The 19,355-nt window shown below is 51.5% G+C and overlaps 1 protein-coding gene across 1 annotated transcript in view; it reads right to left on the minus strand.

Annotated features, from left to right (window-relative positions):
• The window catches only part of NOS1AP (nitric oxide synthase 1 (neuronal) adaptor protein), a gene marked incomplete at its 5' end in the record, with an annotated part of 46,435 nt that overhangs the window by 11,232 nt on the left and 15,848 nt on the right, over positions 1–19,355 (minus strand). Inside the window, 4 exons of the mRNA XM_009320688.1 lie at positions 1,066–1,207; positions 1,449–1,557; positions 2,200–2,273; positions 2,652–2,744. Of these exons, the coding sequence (XP_009318963.1) occupies positions 1,066–1,207; positions 1,449–1,557; positions 2,200–2,273; positions 2,652–2,744 (418 nt within the window). The remainder of the gene's footprint in view (positions 1–1,065; positions 1,208–1,448; positions 1,558–2,199; positions 2,274–2,651; positions 2,745–19,355) is intronic.

Genomic DNA, 19,355 nt, shown 5'->3' on the forward strand with positions numbered 1-19,355 from the left:
CCCAGCCACAGCACACCAAACCTGGGGAACAGACGCCAAAACCCCTGATGTGGGAGGAAGGGGCTATCGAGAGCAGAAGACACAGAGAAAGCTAAAGAAAGGTAAACAAGAGATTATGGGGGTGGGGGGAAACCACCAGATGCTCAGAAATCCCCAGGGAACTGCATATCATGGCCGGGACATTGTGCGGAGGAAAAACAAACAATGACCGGTCCATGACAGCCCAATGATTAGGTCATCACAACAGCGCTGGTTGCAGAGGCAGGCAGGAAACCACGGCACAGCCCAGGCTGCTCCTGATGGGATGGGGGGGAACTAGCCCCCAGCATGGGGCTGCAGAGCAGGCAGCCCACACACGGACAGGCAGCAGCACCCGCCAGCATCCCAACAGGCACTGGAGGTGTTTGACTAACCTCTTGCAAAACATCTGTCTCCCCTCCAGCACAGCTGCCAGCACCAAGGAGCACAGCAGCTCCCCAGGGCCCTGCAGAGCCCGGGGTGACAGCGTGGACCAGCAGCCCCCGGCCAGGAGCACCCCTACACCCTCCACCCATGGGGCTGAAAAGGGAGGGGGGGTCTGCAGGCTGCCTGCAGCCCTGGAAGCTTAATGCAAGATCCCGAGCACGGCTTCATACACGCAGGGAACTGCAGAGGTGGCGATGGACCATGAGCTGGGTCCATGGCAGAGAGCCAGCCCCAGCCCCGTGAGCGCCTTGGGAAGGTTTGTGCTTAGGGCCTCTTCTGTGAAAGCAGCGAGGAAATGTTTGCGGCGTGTGCAGCCGAGCACGGAGAGTATTTAGGCACCCAGCAGAGTCCTGGGCGCTGCTAATGGGCTCCCAGCAAGGGGGATGTCTGCGAGGATGATGGCTAACACCTAGCGAAGGCTCCTTGCTGGGCAAGATCCCAGCTTGAGCCCGAGGCGCCGCAGGCCAGATTGCTGTGCAAATCCGTTCCCTGCAGGTGTCAGCCAGCAAGTAGCAGTGTGGGAAGACTGTGACCCTGCAGACCGCGTCTGTCAGGCTCCAGGACCCCCATGCCACCCCTGCCTCTGCCCTTGCAGAGTACCTGGGACATCCAGGTCATCCCCATTCCTCTCGCTGTCTCCGTCCTCCTGCCCGTCTGCATTCTGCTGGGTGTGCTGCAGGCTCAGCTTGTGGCAGACCTCAAACGCCTGCCCCACAGTCCGGACAATGCGCATGGCTTGGCTCTGCGGTGGGTAAAGAGAGGAGGAGCGTAACCTCAGCTGCCCTGCCTGGTGCCCTCCCCAGCCTGGCACAGCTCTCAGGGGTCTCTGTGCGCTGCCGCGGGGACTGAGCACAGCCGCAGACACCAGAGCTCAGATCACCACAGCGCTCTGGGCCGCCTGCTGCAGTGCAGTGCCACAGGGTCCTGCCCCAGCTGCCCCACCAAGACCACCGACAGCGGGATGAGCACCCCAAGACCTTTACCTTCTTCTTGGATTTGAAGACGTTGCACCTGAAGACATTGCTAGACCCATCCCTGGCAATGTAGCTGAAGATCTTTAGGTCCTGGGAGTCATGTGACACGTAGAATATCCTGCAAGGACAGAAAGAAGGGGAGGATATCAACATATATATTACCCACATGCCCAGGAGACTGACGAGGCCACAGCCAGTGCTTCCCAGGGCACTGGGTGCTGGCAGAGCCCCAGCCTCTGCAGCACATCCCTGCTAAAGCCCATCAGAAATTTTTTTGGCAGTGGTTTTGCCTCAGCTGGGAAAATCAGCCTGCTGACTCAGCAGCAGCAAGCATTTTGTGAAGGCAGCACAGGGCTTTCTCTGCTCAGCCCCCAGGGACAGAGCCAGCAGCCCAGGAGCCCTTCAGGGACCAAGGAAAGCAAACCTCACTCCTCCTGCCTTGCCTGTTTGGACAGCTGGCCTTCTTGCTCGGGCACCTGCCCCAGCCAGCGTGCCGCCCCCTCCCCAGCACGGCTGGGGCCCTTCCTCGCTCCCGTTCAGCTTCCTCAGGACACAGACGCCCCATGCTCTTAGCTTTTGCCAGCGAGATGGAAGAAAAGAGCTGGGGACTTTTGGAGAGCACAGCAAGCGAGGGGAGCTGCCCTCCGTGAGGATGGTGGCGGCTCTCCATGGTCAGTCCCCAGCACAGTACCGGTGTGGTGTGGGGTAAGTGGCACGGCAGAGCCACACAAGCCTCCATCCCTTCAGCGGGCAGGCTTACCTGTAGATGGGATCGTGCATGACAAGCATTTTGTTCTCATCCCAGGCCCATTCTTTTTTCTGCAACAAAAGAAACTGAAAATTAGTACGTCAGATGCTGCCCTTGAGATCAAGAACAGGGCAGACACAGTCCAGGGACAGACCCGGGAAGCGCTTGTCACAGCTCTGCTGCTGCTCCCCTGCAACCCTTTGCCGAGGGCCGGATCCTGCTGGGGCCGGCGTTGTCCCACACCACCTCCCATGGGGCCCCTCCAGCCCCTTCTATGCCCACATCAGGACTGGCTCTTCCATCCTGCAGGAACACAGCTCATCCGTGGCTGATCCCAGCCCATCCCTGCCTCTCCCAGCCCACCAGAGTTTCCCAGAAATTCAAGGACCCTGCAGGTCCCTGCACCACGAGGGGAGGACTCCCGCTGCCCAGGCACTGGTGCCACAGGGACCGGGGCTGCCTACCTTCTTCTTCTTCTTCAGAATGACCTTCACACCATCCACTGACACGATGAGACTCACTTTCTTCTTCTTGATGTTCTTGGCTTTAAACTCGTACTGCAGGGGACAGAAGAAAACACCTGAATTAGCTTTCCTGTGCCAGGAAAGCCCCAGGGAGGGCTGAAGAGGCTCCAATGGGAAGGGGCGAGAGGGGCAAGGAAAGATTTCCCCGACCCCACGTGCCTCCCCAAACACAAGGACATGCCCTCATCAGCCCGCACATCCATGCTAGGACAGGACAGGGGACCTTTTTGCCCCGCAGTGTCCCTGTGCCCAGCATCCGGAGGAGCACACCCCGAAGCAATCTGGCCCCTGGATGGGCATAACGCTTTGCGCAGTTCAGGATGCTGCTAGGAATATTAACTTGTGTTTCAAAGGCACCCGCTCTGCCCCTCTGAAGGGCCGTACCTCCCCAGAGAGGGACCACCACCTCCCCAGCCCTGCCAGCCCCCAGGGTTCTACAGCCTGGCCGGGTTTGCCCTGCTGGCTTGTGGCCATTGCTGAGTTCTGGTAAGAGAAGCCTCATTTTGAGTGGGGCTTTTTAGGGGCTCGGTATAAAACTGAACATGATTGCTGAGGACTCTGTGAACCTCTCCAGGGGAGATGGGATAATGCAATTACCCACTTTGGTTAGAAGTCACTGGACAGGAAAAAAAACACCAGGAACTTCCAAAGATCAGTGACTAAACACAAAGCTCTGTCCCAGCCCCAGGGAGAGAACGAGATTCCCAAAATCCAGCCACTTTTTGCATTTAAAGTCTTTGCAAGCAGGGAGGGGGCTGGCAGGGGAATAGGCTAGAAAAGCCACTTAGGCTGAGCAACCTCCTGCTGTGGGACTTTTGGGGAGTCCCATAACCGGTCTACCATGGGTGCACCCGCATCAGGTACGCGGTATGCTGGTCCCACACGCAGGGTGCTGTGCACAGCCGTGGGGACAGACCCTCTGCACCCACCCAGTGGCAGAAAAGCCTCACACCCTGTACCTCACACACCCGAGGAAGAGGAATTTAATTAATCCTCTCATTATTTCACCAGTCTCTGCGGAGGGAGCACAGGGCAGGCACCCCAATGCAAAGCCCTGCCTCCGGTCCGCACCGAGCCTCCGTGTGACATTTCCAGCACTGCATGATGTATTAACTTTGGCAGCCAGAGCCAGCAGGCAGGAAAAGCTGCTGGCCCTGACCTGTGATCGAATGATAAAAGACCTGAAAATACAATTCCTCAAAGCCATTTTAAAGTCACCGATGGGGATGGGAGATACAGATGACTCAGAAAACAGCAGGGGAAGGTGGAGGGAATGCAGCTCTGCCCTCCCCAGTGCACAGGCCAGGCAAGCTGTGCAAGCCCACCCGCTCTGGGGCTGAAGCCTTGGTGATGGGCTGGAGAAAGCAGAACTCAGGCTCCCACCATGGCTACAGCCAGCCTCAAAATCCCCAGCACATACCCATATGCTGCTTGCAGGGCTTATTCCTCAAGGAGAAGGGTCTCACCAGAGTCCCTCACCAAAGAGCTCACTGGGGTGGGTTTCCAAGTCCCATCTCTCATATTCCCCTTCCCCGTCGTTACAAGCAGAGGTGAAACTGCATCCAAGAGCCACCTCTCTGTGCCTTGCTAAGACGCCACACCACACCAGCAGTGTGCCTCGTACCTAACACTAAAGAAATGCCTTGATTTAGCCCCGAAAAGGTGAGCTCCAGCCCGGCTACCTTAGAGTAATTAACCCAGCACCTTCTGAAGCTCTGCATGTGATTTTTCCAGGAGCCACGGGCTGAGCTGGATGCTCTCCGCAGCACCCAGAACAACTGCATGGCACCTTGTAGAGCTGCAGCCTGATTTATTGGTCCTAATGATCATTGATTATAAACATCAAGTTGCATTTCTGAGCTGCTGCAGCCGTGGGCGTCCTGTTCTGGGCCATCCGAAGTGCTAATTGATGTGGGCTTGGAAGAGACAGCAACCCTGAAAAACATCTCAGGGTTAGAGAGACTATTTTTAGCCTGATTTTTTGGTGAGTAACAGCCCCAGGACAGCAATACAGACAGGCCAGGACATTTCAGCAAAGATGCTACCCGTCCCCAGCATATGTTTCAGGGGCAGAATCAGTGCAGAGCTCCTCGAAGAGGGTTCTGCAATCCCTGGCTGCAGGCAAGGGATTCTGCCCGGGCTCACCCCGCGCCTGGCAGAGGGGAGTGCCATGGGGAAAGCTGTTTTGTCTCTGCCACGCTGAAGCCAAAGCCCCCTTGTGCTGATGGCTCATGGCAAAACTCCAGCAAGAACCGATGTGAGCAAAGAAGTCAAATTATCAGAAGGGCTGACCAGACAGATTTGTTAAGCCCTTGCATAAATCCAGGTCTTTATCCCAACACTGAGGCAAGAGCCAAGCTCCTTTGCAAGTCTGAGCCATGTGCTTAGAGAGCTACTGCACACCCTGCCCCAACCAGAGCTCAGCACAATCACTCCAACGAGTGCAGATGCTCTTTGGGATACATTTCCCATGCAACAAAGCGCAGCTTTAGCCAATAAAACGCTAATGAACTCATGCCCACTGGGGCTCTAATGAAACACTAACTGTAATTTAATAACAAATTAGCAAGGAAGAGGATTCAATAAAACGGCAATTCAGCCAAGCCACCTCTTGCATCCCTGGGCTGCGTGGCGTAGGCGTGCCAAGTCCCACAGGCCAGGAGACGCATTGCTGATTTTGGGGGGCTTATCAAATTGGAGTTTGGGTAAAGAGGTGCAAGAAGGAAGGAAAACCACCCGGGAGAGAGGAGCAGCAGACCAAACCAAAAGGGAGTATGTACCGCTCTGCAGAGCCCAGCAGGGCTATCAACACTGTTCGTGTGCTGCTTCACCCCTGCTTACAGCCACAGAGTGCAATTTGCTCTGCCTTGTTCACAAGGCTAATTTAGCAAACCAGAGGGATTTCACTCCAAGCAGTAGCTTTGGCTAAGGTCAAAGTTCCTTTAAGTGAGATTTGAGCCACAGAGACTGTAAGGGATGAACCCAAAACTGCACAGTGCAGAATCTGTGCTCAGACCTCCCGGCTTATGGTGCAGCAGTTCAAGTTAGCAGCAACTGCCCATCACCAGCTCCGCTCAGTGCCCTCTGCAGAGCAGCACCGCTCACTCACAGCCTGGCCGTGCCGGGACGCTGCTCACTGGCTACAGCAGGAAAAAGCACGTCTCACCGTGAGCCCCTGCACGCCCCAGCAACTGATGGTCACAGTCAGCCCGAGGCACCAGGAGAGGCACCAGCCCAGGCACAGTACTCGGGGCTGGGCTAGGTACCCCGTGTGCACCCTGGCTCTCCCCAGCCCCAGAGGGGTAAGCTGGCCCTACACTGCCTCCTTGGACCGCTCCCAAGCAATGGCCAGTCCTTTCCATTAGCAGACTACAGATGCCAGTATGGGCTTTTTGTTCCTGAAGACTGCTTGACATCTCAGATGGTCTCACTGATGTGCTGCATGTCAACAGGACCTGCCCTACAAGCCTGTTTACTAACTGGGCAATGGGAAACCTCTCTCCATATGACCAATCGGGACCTCCCTGGCTTGGAACTATTCTTGACCACAGCTCTGACAGCCCTGGCCATGGAGATCTGCCGGGTCTGCCCACACTTGTCAACATCCCTCCTTCTGCTGTGAAATGGAGAGAGAAAGCTTGAGAGACACAAAGCATTAGGGTTTTAGCTTTCCCTGTTGCTGGGAGGAGAGCAGAGGTGATGGTGGGGTGGGAAATGCCACCGAGACCATCTGCACAGCCACAGCAACTGCTGCTGCATCCAAAACCCATGGGCAGCAGCTGACCCAGAGGAGAAGAAAACCTGCATGTTTCATAGAATCATAGAATAGTTTGGGTTGGAAGGGACCTTTAAAGGTCATCTAGTCCAACTCCCCTGCCGTGGGCAGGGACATCTTCAACTAGATCAGGTTGCTCAGAGCCCCGTCCAACCTCACCTTGAACGTTCCCAGGGATGGGGCATCCACCACCTCTCTGGGCAACCTGTGCCAGTGTTTCACCACCCTCAGCGTAAAAAATTTCTTCCTTATATCTAGTCTCAATGTACCCCCTTTAGTTCAAAGCCATTCCCCCTTGTCCTGTCGCAACAGGCCCTGCTAAAAAGTTTCCCGCCATCTTTTTTATAAGCCCCCTTTAAGTACTGGTAAGTTTCCAGGAATGTTGGACCAATGCCATACAACCCTTGCTGGGAATACCTGCATCCCCAAAGGTGCGCTAAAAATCACACCATCGCTGCTAAGGAGCTTCTCACCGACCCAATACAAAACTGCATGCGTGGCAAAGCAAAAGTGGGGTTTCTCAAAGCTACCAGTGTGGGACCTGCCCTGCTGCTGGGAGGGGATGGGGATGCTCAGGAGGAGCTTTGCTATGCATGGCAACAGGAGCAATACGAGTGCCTCTGTAATCGGGTGCAGGGAGCTGGGTGACAGGAATTCACCCCGTGCTCTCTGGATACAGCATTCTGATTTTAGGTGACTACTTCAGCAGAAAAATCACATTTCCCTCCCTTGAGGGAACTCAGCTACCAATGGCTCCAGTTTGGAGAGTTGAATCCCAGCCTACTGTCTAATAAAGAAATGATACAGAAATAATTATCGAGCTTGGGATCAAGGAAGGAAAGAGGATTCGTGCAACTTCCCCATGATCCCTTTTGGTTTCACACCACGTAGCATTTCACTGTATTACTTATAACTAACTAAATGGTGTAATGGTCAGAAGATATTTCTTGCCCTTCAACCCAGGTAGTTTGCCCATCTTGGGCACAACTCTGGATCTTCAAATATCTGTAATAATACTACAGGTTTGGGTTAATTATATTAATTATTAGCTATAGCAATGTGGCAATCCCAGAAGATAGATAAGAAATAATTTCAGGGAAATGCACAGAAAATGGAAAGAGCAGAGAAACCTGTCTGTTCCCGGACTTGCAGAGCTCCACAGTCAGTCTTCAGCTGAAGCTCTAAGCACTCTACTAAAATTTTTAAGCAAAGATTGAAAATTGACATTTCAGGTATGCCAAATTTTAAAAATAAAAGTATTCAAGAAAAAAAAGTAAAGGTGGTCTTACTAACGAAAAAGAAATATTAGATCACTTGTAAACTCCGACCAGCTAATTAGTGAATAAAGATTATCCCTTAATTTTACACTGCCCACAAAAAAAACATGTTCATCATCTCAATTAGAAAAGAAACATCTATTTTGTCAGAGCACGAGGGCCTTACCATTGACTTCACGTTAGTGTGAGTCTATTTTCAACATCTGTCTTTTATGCAGAGTTCACTATTTATATAATTTCAGATGGAAAATAATGCCAGCTGGTGTATGCATCATTGTGCAACACATTCCTACTGGCAGAGTATTAAAATTGCCCTTTCTGGAGAACAGAGTAACATATGTTGCTTAATAGAGAGCGCATGTAACCTTGTCGTCTTAGAGTAAAATTATGTATGAATCCGAGTGCGATGCGTATGTGTGAAAAGCACGGAAAACTCAGCGTCCTTAGAAACATGTTATCTGTTCCTGTCTCACTGTTTTTACATGGTAAAAGTGTAAGAAAACTTGTAACCACGCACTGCAGGCTAGGTTAGGCAGATCAGGGAGATGATGTCTTTCTAGATTCATCACCCTCCCCCCGCCCCATTCACAAGCATCTGAAAAAGGTTAACCTGAATAAAAATGCCCTCATTTCATTCCAGCCCATCTAAACTGCAGTGGGTACAGATTTAAGTCTGCCCACTAGCACTCTCTATCAGTAAGGGAAGGTACCAGGAATGCTATATGGTCAGATTGTGCTAGCAGAATACAATAAATGGGAAATTTTTTAATGGAAGTTCCCCTAAATGCATTGAGCTGTCCCTGTCCCCTTCCATCCTCTATCCCCCTCCTCCTCCTCCTCAAAAAAAAAAAAAAAAAAAAAAGGTTGCGGCGCTTGTACTGGGGAAAGAGCAGTGGTCTGAGAATTCAATTAATAGGGAAAAAGCAATTTCCACAAAACGCATTGCTACTCTGCTAGCTCGGGAGGCAGGGGAAAAAAAATCTGCTATAAGAAAAAGCATAGAAGGGGATGTATTTTTTGCCAAAAAACTGTATTTCTTTGTGTTTACAGAAAGGACATGAAACTCTGAGCAAAGCCGGACCCCACAGAGCCACCTTTGCTGAACGCGAAGGGCTGGCTGGCAAGGGCCCTGCGACATGAGCAGCCCGAGCTCTGCCTGCAGTGATGCCCTTTTGGCCCTCCCACAGCTCCTGCAGCCCACATAACCACGGGAATGAAGCCACAAGTGCAGGGCTGGCAGAGGAGTGGGGCAGGGTGCTGGAAGCCGGTGCCCACCTCCCTCGGCACCCCGCGGCAACTCCTCCTTGCAGCTGGCCAGCACAGCAGACAATAAAATACCTTTAGAGTTAGACTTTAACCCAAGGTCAGCTCAGGCTAATGAAAGCGGGGAGACGTGCCAGACTAGCGAAGGCTTTCCCAGCGCTTTGGGTACTGTTCTCTTGATGAAGAATTAACTTATTACAAAATGACAGCTGAGCTTGAGTTCAATTGGCACAGGCTCTATGGCTCCAAGAATTAACGACTAGGGGGGGAACCACATACCTCATAATTTCTGCTGCTGAAAATACAGGGAATGAAAGTAAATCTCAGAAACGTACAGGAGATCAGGCATAACCCGCAGGAGGGAAGCCTGAGAAACCTTGCATCGGATCCTAATAGCAATAATTGGGAGGAACGGCAAACAACGGCACCATGCCAGGGGACGAGGATTTTGCTTTACTGAACCACACAAGGAAATGGCACCAACACTGGTGCCCTAAGATGACTCACAGCCGCCCTCAGGCTGTGCAGGAAAGGGAACCAGAGAGGGACATGGCTCTTTCCTGGCCGGGGGTGCCGAGCTGCCCCAGGGACAGGCATGGAAAGCAGGGAGCAGAAGGAGCAGGAAGGCAGCATCTGCTGCCCGCTAATCCTTCGTGGCGAAAACACACCTGGAATTCAGCACCGGGGTCCTGTGGGAGTGCTAGGAGCAGACCGCAGCCAGGAACATCTCTTCTCTCCTTTATTTCCTTCTGGCGCTTTGTTAACGGGAGGAGGAGCGTGACTCCCAGTGTTGGAGGGGCTGCAGCATGCCGAGGCTGGCAGTACAGTGAGCACAGGACTGCGACATGCCCATGTGTCCTGTGAACCAACAGTTTCTTGGACCAAAAGGCCAAGGAAAGCCCATGCGTATGTAAGGCACACGCAGCACCCAGCTTGTGAGATGCACAGGTGCTCTGCGCTGGGACTGGCTGCATGCATACGGGATGTGACAAATGCAACCATGCCTGATAAGGATGTGCAAGCTGCAATGACACTGTGCAGGATGAGACAGAGATCTCAGAACCACGCAGCACAAGCCCAGGCGCACTTCTGCAGGCAAGAAAGAGGCACAGAGAGAGGCTTCCCGGATGAGTTTCAGCAGAGATTGCTGACCGTCCAAGAGAAGCCTAACACTTTCAGCTAAATGAGAGGATACGACCAGTATGTCGTAAATACCTCGGCAGAAAGAAAACAGCACTGGAGAGGAAAAGGAAACAATTTAAAATACAGCTTTGGCACAGTAGCAAACATGTACCCTGGCCAGGAGGAGTCTCGCAGATCAGAAGAGTGTCCCTAACCATCCCAGCCACGCAGGTCTGGGAATAGCAGGGCGGTGTCCAGCAGACAGCTGGGCACGGTCTGCCACGTGGCAGGGAACACAGGCAGCAACCGTCCTGAGAGCCCGGCTGTCAGATGGATAGGGCAGCAGAGAGCCAGGGGTCCTGCCAGCGGGGTACTCAGGCATGGAGCATCACTCCCTCTCCCTGCCCTTGCTGTGGGTTGCTGCCCCGAAAGCAGAAAGGCACCTGTCAGCCTGCCCCGGCCCGCATCTCCCTTGTGCATCGCCCCAGCCCTACTGCGGCAGCAGCAGATGTCAGAGGATAAAGCGGCTGGAAAGCAGGATACCTCCCAGGAGAGTGGTCAGCTTCATCCAAGAGGCATTTCTGAACAAGGCTTCAAAATATCTGACAATCCACTGTTTCTGGGCTGCGCTTTAAGCCCACGGGGGACTCAGGCTTGCTGAAGGGGAGTGCACTGGAATACCTGCTTAGCCCACTAATCTGATCAGCAATAAATGGACTAAAACCCATTTTTAGAAGACTGCCTTAAGCCGCCCTACCAAAGTGCTGTGCTGCTGCCTGTGTCTATCGAGGACTCCCCTTTGCCGTAGGCATGCAATCCCATTGTGGCTCCAGTGAGCACACGCTATCACCCCAATTCCCACATGCAGCTGTAAGGTACACCCAGCCGCAGGCATGCCCACGCACCACACATCAGCAGGGTGCTCACCCACGGGGGGCCAGCAGCACCTCTCTGCTCCCTTCCGGGGCTGGGAGACAGAGGCAAGGACAGCGGGGAGATCTGGGGATCCCTGCAGTGTGGTCATTTTGCTTGTGCTCCCCCCTCTCTTGCTGCCAAAACCTGGGACAAAACCAGCCTGCAGCGCTCGTGCCTGCAGAGGGGACTGTTCCCATAGCAGGGCACGGAGTCACAGAGATGTTTGGGGGCAGGACCAGGATTCCCACTGGCTCCATCGGCAAACCGCTGGCACCACATGGGCAAACATTCTGGACACACTGCTGCCATCCTGCCAGCTCAGGTTTGAGCTGCTCCTCAGGCTTAAATTTCCCACGTCATCCTGTCTACACCCCAATGCTGGTGGTTTTGCCAGTAGCTCGACTTTAATCAAAGGGCATGGTAATTTGGAAGGGGGGTAGGAGTAATGAAGTATTGCAAGCTCGTTCTTGGGCTTAACAATGCTTTTTAAAACTCTTCCACAGTTCCTCAGAGTTTGCATTTGCACATATGGGAAAATGCGTCTCTGAGGTGCGTGTGTTCATCTGAAATAAGATACGATTTTCGTTTGTACTGACAAGGTCAGTCCCTATTTTCCCATCCAACTTCGGGTTTAATTTTGGTAACCGTCTGTGACAGTCGTGAGTACTGATGGGTATAAATGGGAATCAGTCTAAAAATACCCATGTTGTGAGAGCAGTGGAGCAGAGTTAAGGTTGCCACTTTGAAACAATCCCTGGATCACAGCATACCCATTTATCACACAAAATTATGTTTTCCAATAATATTGAATATTTCACAATAAATTCCTTCTGCTCAGTTCTGCTATTTCCTACCAGATAGCTGCCTCGATCCAGTTCCTCCAACCTCCTCTCACTACCTCCAAGTTTCATGAGTTGAGCTGGCAAACTGGGACACATACACAAGCCGCCTTCAGTCCAAGCAGCTTCACAGGAATCTCAGAGAAATCAGAACTGGTAAAAATTAAATCAATAGCAATCATAGAGTTAAAAGGGTAAAGTTCCCCTAAGTAACAGCTTATTCTCACCCCCTCTTTTGCAGACATCCATTTACAAGATGATTTACCTCCCTTACAAGAAATCCTTAGGGGTTCCACACACCCCTGTCCCAGTCTTAAAGTGTCGTGTGGTTGGTTTTTGTTTTTGTTTTTGTTTTTTTTTTTTAAAAACCTTAAAATCAGAGATTCAAAGGAGACCTGAGACACATCAGTGTATCCCCTCTCCCAAGGCCCCTTGCCCCGCTGCCCACGGCTGCTCTGTGTGTGCAGGGAGCCGGGATGCAGCAGCACAGCCCACACAAGGGATGCAACCAGTGGTGCAGGAGCGCACTTCCCAGCAACATCCCTCAGCTCCACCCAGCAGCTCAAAGCCAACAACAGGTCCCTGTGCACGTGTTATTCTGCACATTCATTGGGGATTAACTAATACCAAGCTTATAACAGAAAGCTGGGGACCCCGTCCCAGCGCAGCCGTATCATTTCTCCCCCAGCTTGGGCACACGCAGCAATGGCTCCGAGCGGGAGCGAGCGCTCATGGGCTGGGAAAAGCAGCGCTTCACAGCCAGGCATGAAGGTCGGCGGAGACTGGGCCACAGGCTAGCCCCCAGCCTTGAAAACATCTCTAAACCCCTCTCAGAAATTCAAGGAAGCGATAACAGCACGGGCCGGACCCACGTGGGAGACAGCAAGCTCCCACCTGCCTTCACATGCTGCCATCTCCGATGACCAAGCGCGGCGTGTGCAAATTAACCGGTGCGTGGGTGTGTATGGGATACGGGTCGAACTGGTTGCAAAAAAACCCAGGCTTTGAGCAGATCCCTTCGGTTAATGAAAACAAGGGCTCTGCGCACATCTGCAGGCACTGCTTTCGCACTGCTTTTCACAGCCCTGGAGATACAAGACAAGAGATGAACTGTACACATTTTAATACTTACCACCTGTTGCTAAAATAAGCAGAAGCACATTCCTTGGAAACTCCACAACTGGAATTCGTGGTATTTTTAATTAGATACGCATTGCTTCATCCTATGCAGGCAAAGGCAGCGAGTGCACAAGCTGTTTGGTGACGGCTCCTTGCAATCGCCCTTTGAAGAAGGTAAGAAGCTACAAGAGCCTAGAAATGGCCTCTATTCATCCTGCCTACAGTGGGTTTGAACCCATGTGCTAGAATGAGCTTGGCTTAAAGAAAAGCATTGCCATTTGTAGCAGTTTAGTCATGCCCGTTTATGGTAATCCCTAATTAAACTCCTGCCTCTTTCTGGCAGGGCGAGACCTGATGCCCTGGGGGACCCCGGGCGTGCTGGGAGCTGAGCAGTGCAGGCAATGCCCAGCCAGGCACCTTCCTCTGTCTCAGCACGGAAAAAAAAAAATTTCTGTGTTCAAGATTAGCTTTCTTCCCCAAATGCTTTCTTTCTAAGACAGACCCTGCCTCAAGGCAGCTGAGATCATCCCCACCCGCACGGAGGGGGCCGGAGGCAGGGCAGACACCACAGAAGAGCACAGAGTCACCCCAAATCCACCCTGAGGGCAGGCGACAAAGAGAGGGGCACCGTAAGAACATACCCACGCAGCACTTCAGAAAGGTGTCAGCTCAGCAAAGCGAGCCGAATCAGAACACGGCGAGATTTACGCTCCAAGTTGTGAAATACAGAAATTATTTTGGTATTTTTTTACTGCTCACCAAAGAGCTGCTCTCCCACAGTTGCATAAAAAGCTTGAGTAAGACCAGCTGAGAAGGCAGATGAGAATAGCCAGGCAGAAGAGCAGTGACAAACTGAAGGAAGGCAAGCTGGTAATACTGTAACTAAATCAGCAATTATGAAATTCAGACAATTAATAAAGAATGAATGAGCAGCAGCATTAAATGCTTAGCACATCAGAAACAAGCCAGCCCTGTGGGGCTCATTAGATGCTGGCGGTGCTCAATGGTGTTTCTGGGTTGTAACTGGAGAAAAGAGGTAATTACTCATATCACACTGTTTTTATGATTCCTATTTCAGCAATAACTAATGCAGGTATTAAAAATCATTCATTAAATTCTACATGTTAAAGTCAACAAGTCAGAATAATGTCCTTTAGAGAGATTTAGAAAGAATTATAGAAAAAATTCCAAGCAAACAAAAGTTCCAAGATTTTAGGCAGAGTTAGAAAACAGCCAATATAGGACTTAATATTGAGCAAAAGGACTGCAGCGCAACTCGGCACAGCACTAGTTCTATGCAAGTTGAAATCCTACCTCAATGAAATTAAAAGCGCACTTCACAAAGCTATTAGGCTGGCTAAGAAACTTAGAGAATACACTGCCGTTTCCCCCTTTGCATGCATTTTGACAAAAACGTTATCTAAAGTGACCACACAGCCCAGATTAAGGGGCTGAAATCCACCTCACCCATGGAGCCCCAAATGAAGCAATGACAGACAGATGACACAATGCCGCTGTGCTTCCAGGAAACCCCACAGCAAGGAGAGCACAGCAATGCTAATTTTTATGCAGGTCTGGAAGAAAAAGAGTATTTGCTCTCCAGGTCAAGTGTACAGGAATTTGGCATCTACTCATTTCAGGTTGATTTTATATGGTATTGGCCAAGCAGCCTCCCAAAGGAAAAAGGAACAGAAGCTGCATCCACAAGATGCAGAAGTGCATCCTAAAAAAACCCTGGAGATATCAAAAGGTGTCATCCCAGTGGAAAGGACACTATGAAGAGAGTGTGGTCCTGGGCATATGAGCAGGGCAACGTGCAGCAAAATAGAAAGGTGACATTATCTCAAAACATAGCACTGTTGAAATCACTACTAATATAATCCATCCTGACATAACATGTTCTGCTTTATTGTACAATTCAAAGAAGCAATAGAAAAGAGTTTAGAAAAAAGCAACAAGAACATGAGGCAGGTTTCCCAGACTCCTAAGTCCCAGAGGTTAAAACAAACTCTTTCTATTTAGCTTATCCAAAGAGTAGGCTAGGAGGGGACTTGTCCGCAGCTCAGACCTGGGACTCGGGGAGAGCTTCCTCACATCGAAGGCTTTGACTTTAGGCAAATGCAGAAGATCGACTAGCTGGGAGTTGAAGTTGGATCCATTCAAATCACAGAAAGAAATGTCTTTTTTCACAGAAAGCTCAACGGGACCTGCACCCTGAATCACACTCACCACCAGCTTTGGGCCAATTACTCTGGACTTCTCTTTTTTTAGATATTGAGGATTTCTTAGCATGTACGTAGAGGTCAGCAGAGATGTGCTCTTTGTGTTTCCAGTACTGGAGATACACACTCACATCCCCAGAGTTCCTGGGGATCAGGGAGTGTTTGAAGGAGACCAGACCAATCCCATCCATCATGTTAAGAGGGAGTAAGAAAATGTCATTGGTGCAAAATGCCGAAACAAAACTGGGGGCCTTGGAGGGAAAAAGAAAGAGATGGCTCTCTATAATGCATATCGCTATTGCAATCCAAGAACAACACTGTAAAACACCACAGGTGGGGCTGTTTTCAGTTAAAGAGATAAGCTGAAATTTAACCATCTTTGCTGAAGTTTCCTGCGGTGAATACTAACTGCAGGCCGATTTTTGCAGTTTCCGCTGAAACGGATCAGCAGTTTCCATAGGCAAGCATATGGCAAGGAGAACTGGTTTGGTTGGGGTGTTTTTCCCACCATGTTACACTCATGCTGGTGAAAACCAAGTGACAGATTAAGAATCACTAGGATCCTCATCCTCCATCAGGGAAGCCTGGCCTCAGAAGGAAACATTTTCTTCTCTGAAAATTCATCCAAATTTGGCTACATTCTTCATCTAGAGTCTTTGCCCTGGATAGACTTCACTCCAGCCTGGGAAAGTCCAATCCCTCCAAAAATCCCAGTTAAAGCACATCACTTCACCCACTGACTATCATCCACGGGGACACCGGAGCAGCTGGGGATCACGTCCGTGGCCGCAGTGCTGTGCCGAGAAGCAGCAGCCCTTGCGTGGCCATCGCAGCCTCCCCGCGGGGCGAGGAGATGCAGGCAGGAGGCGGCAGGGGACCTCCAGGGCTTTCATCGTGCTTTGCACACTACAGCCCTTCTCCGCTGGGACTGGGAGAGTGTTCGGCTCCTTTTATCTTGTTCTCGGCTGTGCTGCTTGTTCTGCTGTCCTACAATAGACACATCCTTTCTTCCAGCTCCCTAATTAAACGAGATCCATTCCACAGACCAGCTCACACAATAGTTTTTGCAGCCTCTCCTGTTAAACAGATGTGATCCTTTTCTCTGCTCCTGCGCACTGCAGGAACATGCCGTAACACACCTACCCTTACAGCTCTCACGGCCACAAAACCCTGTGCCAAAATCCTTCTCACCTTGCTGCAGGCTGTGAGGCAGGCTCTGACGCTGCTCTTCTCCCTCGGCCATTTGTGTACAGCATCACTTGGAACAAACCTCCATGCTGCACCAAGCCAAAACCACCAAGCATTAATTTTAGCAGTGAAGGAACTGGGGCACGTGGCATTTTTTTGCAAGGCTGCAGCTCCGCGCTTTGCCTCTCTTCTGAGGTGATGCAGCAGAGGAGAACATTCCAACAAATTAAATCAATGGGTCCTTGGCCTTCGAGGACTGGCAGAGCAGCACAAGAGCAGAAAGGATCATACACAAGAGCAGCATTTAAAGTGTTGACTTCAGCTTGGTTCAATTTTAATTCAGTCAAGTTCCCTGCACAGGGATGCCTCCCTTGGAAAGAGTCTGACAAGTCACTTAGTCTCCTTGTGTCTGTTTCTCATCCGTAAAACAGATATTAAACATTGCTTGACCCTGAACTCCCTGCTTGTGAGGTTTTTCTTACTCTTTCCTCTCCTTTTCCTAAGCTATTTCTCCCCTTAATCACAGAGCAAGAGCCAGGTATCAACTCTGGACACGCTCGCGCCTGGCTGGAAGAGGCGGCTGCCCGTGTCTTTTCAGCTCAGATCCATGCAACATCAGCTTCAGTGGTCAGCACAAGGGAGCGTTTGGACCCCACGCCATCCCAAGAGTAAAACACTGCTGTGATGGCAGCAAGCTGATGAAAGCCCTGATTTATTAAAAAACACAGGAAAATTCCATGTTGCATTAAACCAGAAGAAAAAAACCTCCAAATAAAAGCAATGCCATGGGTGTGAGGATACACAAACTCAGGGGGATTGGAAAAGGGGGATGGGTCCAGCTCTCCACCGTGCTGACCAGGAAAGTGCTGGGAGATGCCAGGATGAGTTGCAGACCCTGAAATCAGCCACACCTCATCGTACTCCTCTCAAACCCATTTTCTCCTCTCAACAACCTCTCAGGTTTGCCAGGAGCTTATTCTTATGCACAGTTAAAAATTTACTCTCAAATTCAAAGATAACTGGAGATGGTTATCTTCGCTAGCAAGTTTCTGGAAGCAGAAGAGACTGTCACCTCTTCGTGACAGTGGTGGGGCTGCAGAGCACTGAGCTGGGCGCGTTATGGATGGTGACACTCAACACAGACCTTTCCCTCAGTAACAGTATTTTCTGCAGAGGTTTATGCAAGTTAGAGGGTCAGACAATCAAAGGCAGCTCTGTCACCTTGCAGAAGGAGCAGAGAACTAGCAAAGGATGATGGTTTCTGTAAGAACTCTTCAAACCCTCACAAATAGCAATTACCAGTGCTCTCATGACCCCAAATCTCCTAGAACAAGCTGCAGACCTCCCCCCTGACAGCCAGACTAAATCCAATCATGCCTGTAAGCCAGTGCGTGCAACAAATCACTCCTTTCTAGGCAGGAAGAAAAGCCAGAACGGGCACGCGGAGAGGAGGAATGCCACCTCGGCACCACCAGCAGCTTCCGCGGCATTTGCGGCGCTGCAGATGTTATGCGCGTCAGTGCTCCAGCTGCGCCATATTCCTGCAGAAAACAAGGTTTGCAGCACTGGATTTCTTTGCTTCTAGTGCAGCTGAGCCTTGGCACCAAAGTGGGCCTAGCAAAATGTGTGTGCAACATGGAGAGCCTCAAAGGAAGGAGCCATGGAAAGCCAGGGGCACCTCTCCAGCATGCACTGACACCCCTGCATGTGCCCTGCTGAGCCCAATGGATAACGCAACTCCTTAGTGCAATGCTTAAAGCCTGCTCGAAGAAACATTGCCAAGGAAGAACAAGCATGATGCAGGAGGAAGAGGAGGGAGCACAAGGGCACAAAAGGGGACAGACATTCGTGAAATGACTTGACAGGCTCTCCATGAATTTAGAGAGGGGGTGGGAGCCGGCAGAGCACCCCCTGTCTGGGAGGGACCAATGCTGAAGGTCTGTCCTCTCCCCCACATTCAGGGAGCCTGGCAGACGTTATTCCTCATCCTCTCCCTTGATCTCCCAGCAGATATTTGCTGATGGCTCAGACAATGGCATCAGTGAGCCGGTAACGTGACTCACTGCGAGCGCTGGTGGAGAAAGCCCCCAGCCAGGGAGCAAGATGAGTCACGGGGAGATGCTGTCGGCTCTCAGAGAAGGAAGAAGGCCCAACCAAGGAAAGGCAAACCCAAGCAAACACAGGGCAACGATGCGTGACGGGGACTTAGGGGACATGAGGCACCGCTGCCTCCCAGCTTTTTGCCAACAGCTCCAGTCTTGCCCCAGGCTTGATGCCTACCTGGGTCCCAGCCCTCTCAAAGTCATTTGCCTGTCTACAGGCCAGCATCACCCACCAGAGGCATTGCTGCTTGCACTGGCATGCCCAGTGTCAGTTGATGTGCTCCTGCCAGAGCCCTGAGCAAAACCAACCCGTGGGACACCTGCCCAGAGCAGAAGGGCTGAGCACCCCAGAGAGATACGAGGTATGGGGAAGACCATGCACCAGCATGCGCCTCCTGGCTCATCAGCCTTCCCAAAGCACACTCCCTTGTCTGGGTTATGGTTTCTTTCATTCTCGCTGGCTCCACAACCAAGCTCTCTGTCCAGCTGGGAAACCCCTGCTCTTTCCCAGGCTGGACCCCCTGCCACCAAGCTCTCCTCCCCACCATGGTTTGGAGCCTGGCCACAAGGGACATGCTGCTGCACCAAGCCTGGCAACAAACGCTTAGCTAGGGCACTGCTGAAAGCCAAAAGGCAATGAGCTTATCATGACTTATTTATTAGGCCAGCTACTGGGGGAAGAGGATCATGTCCGTCCCTCGTCTCACCAGGACCTGTCCGGTCACACGTCTGGCTGAGCCCAGTCATTACTGCCACTGCTTGACCCAGCAAGCCCAGCAGACAGCCAGCACAAGCAGTACTTGGTCACATCTGCTCAGGAAT

Source organism: Pygoscelis adeliae, unplaced genomic scaffold (assembly GCF_000699105.1).
Source record: "Pygoscelis adeliae isolate BGI_AS28 unplaced genomic scaffold, ASM69910v1 Scaffold402, whole genome shotgun sequence".
Taxonomy (NCBI): Eukaryota; Metazoa; Chordata; class Aves; order Sphenisciformes; family Spheniscidae; genus Pygoscelis; species Pygoscelis adeliae.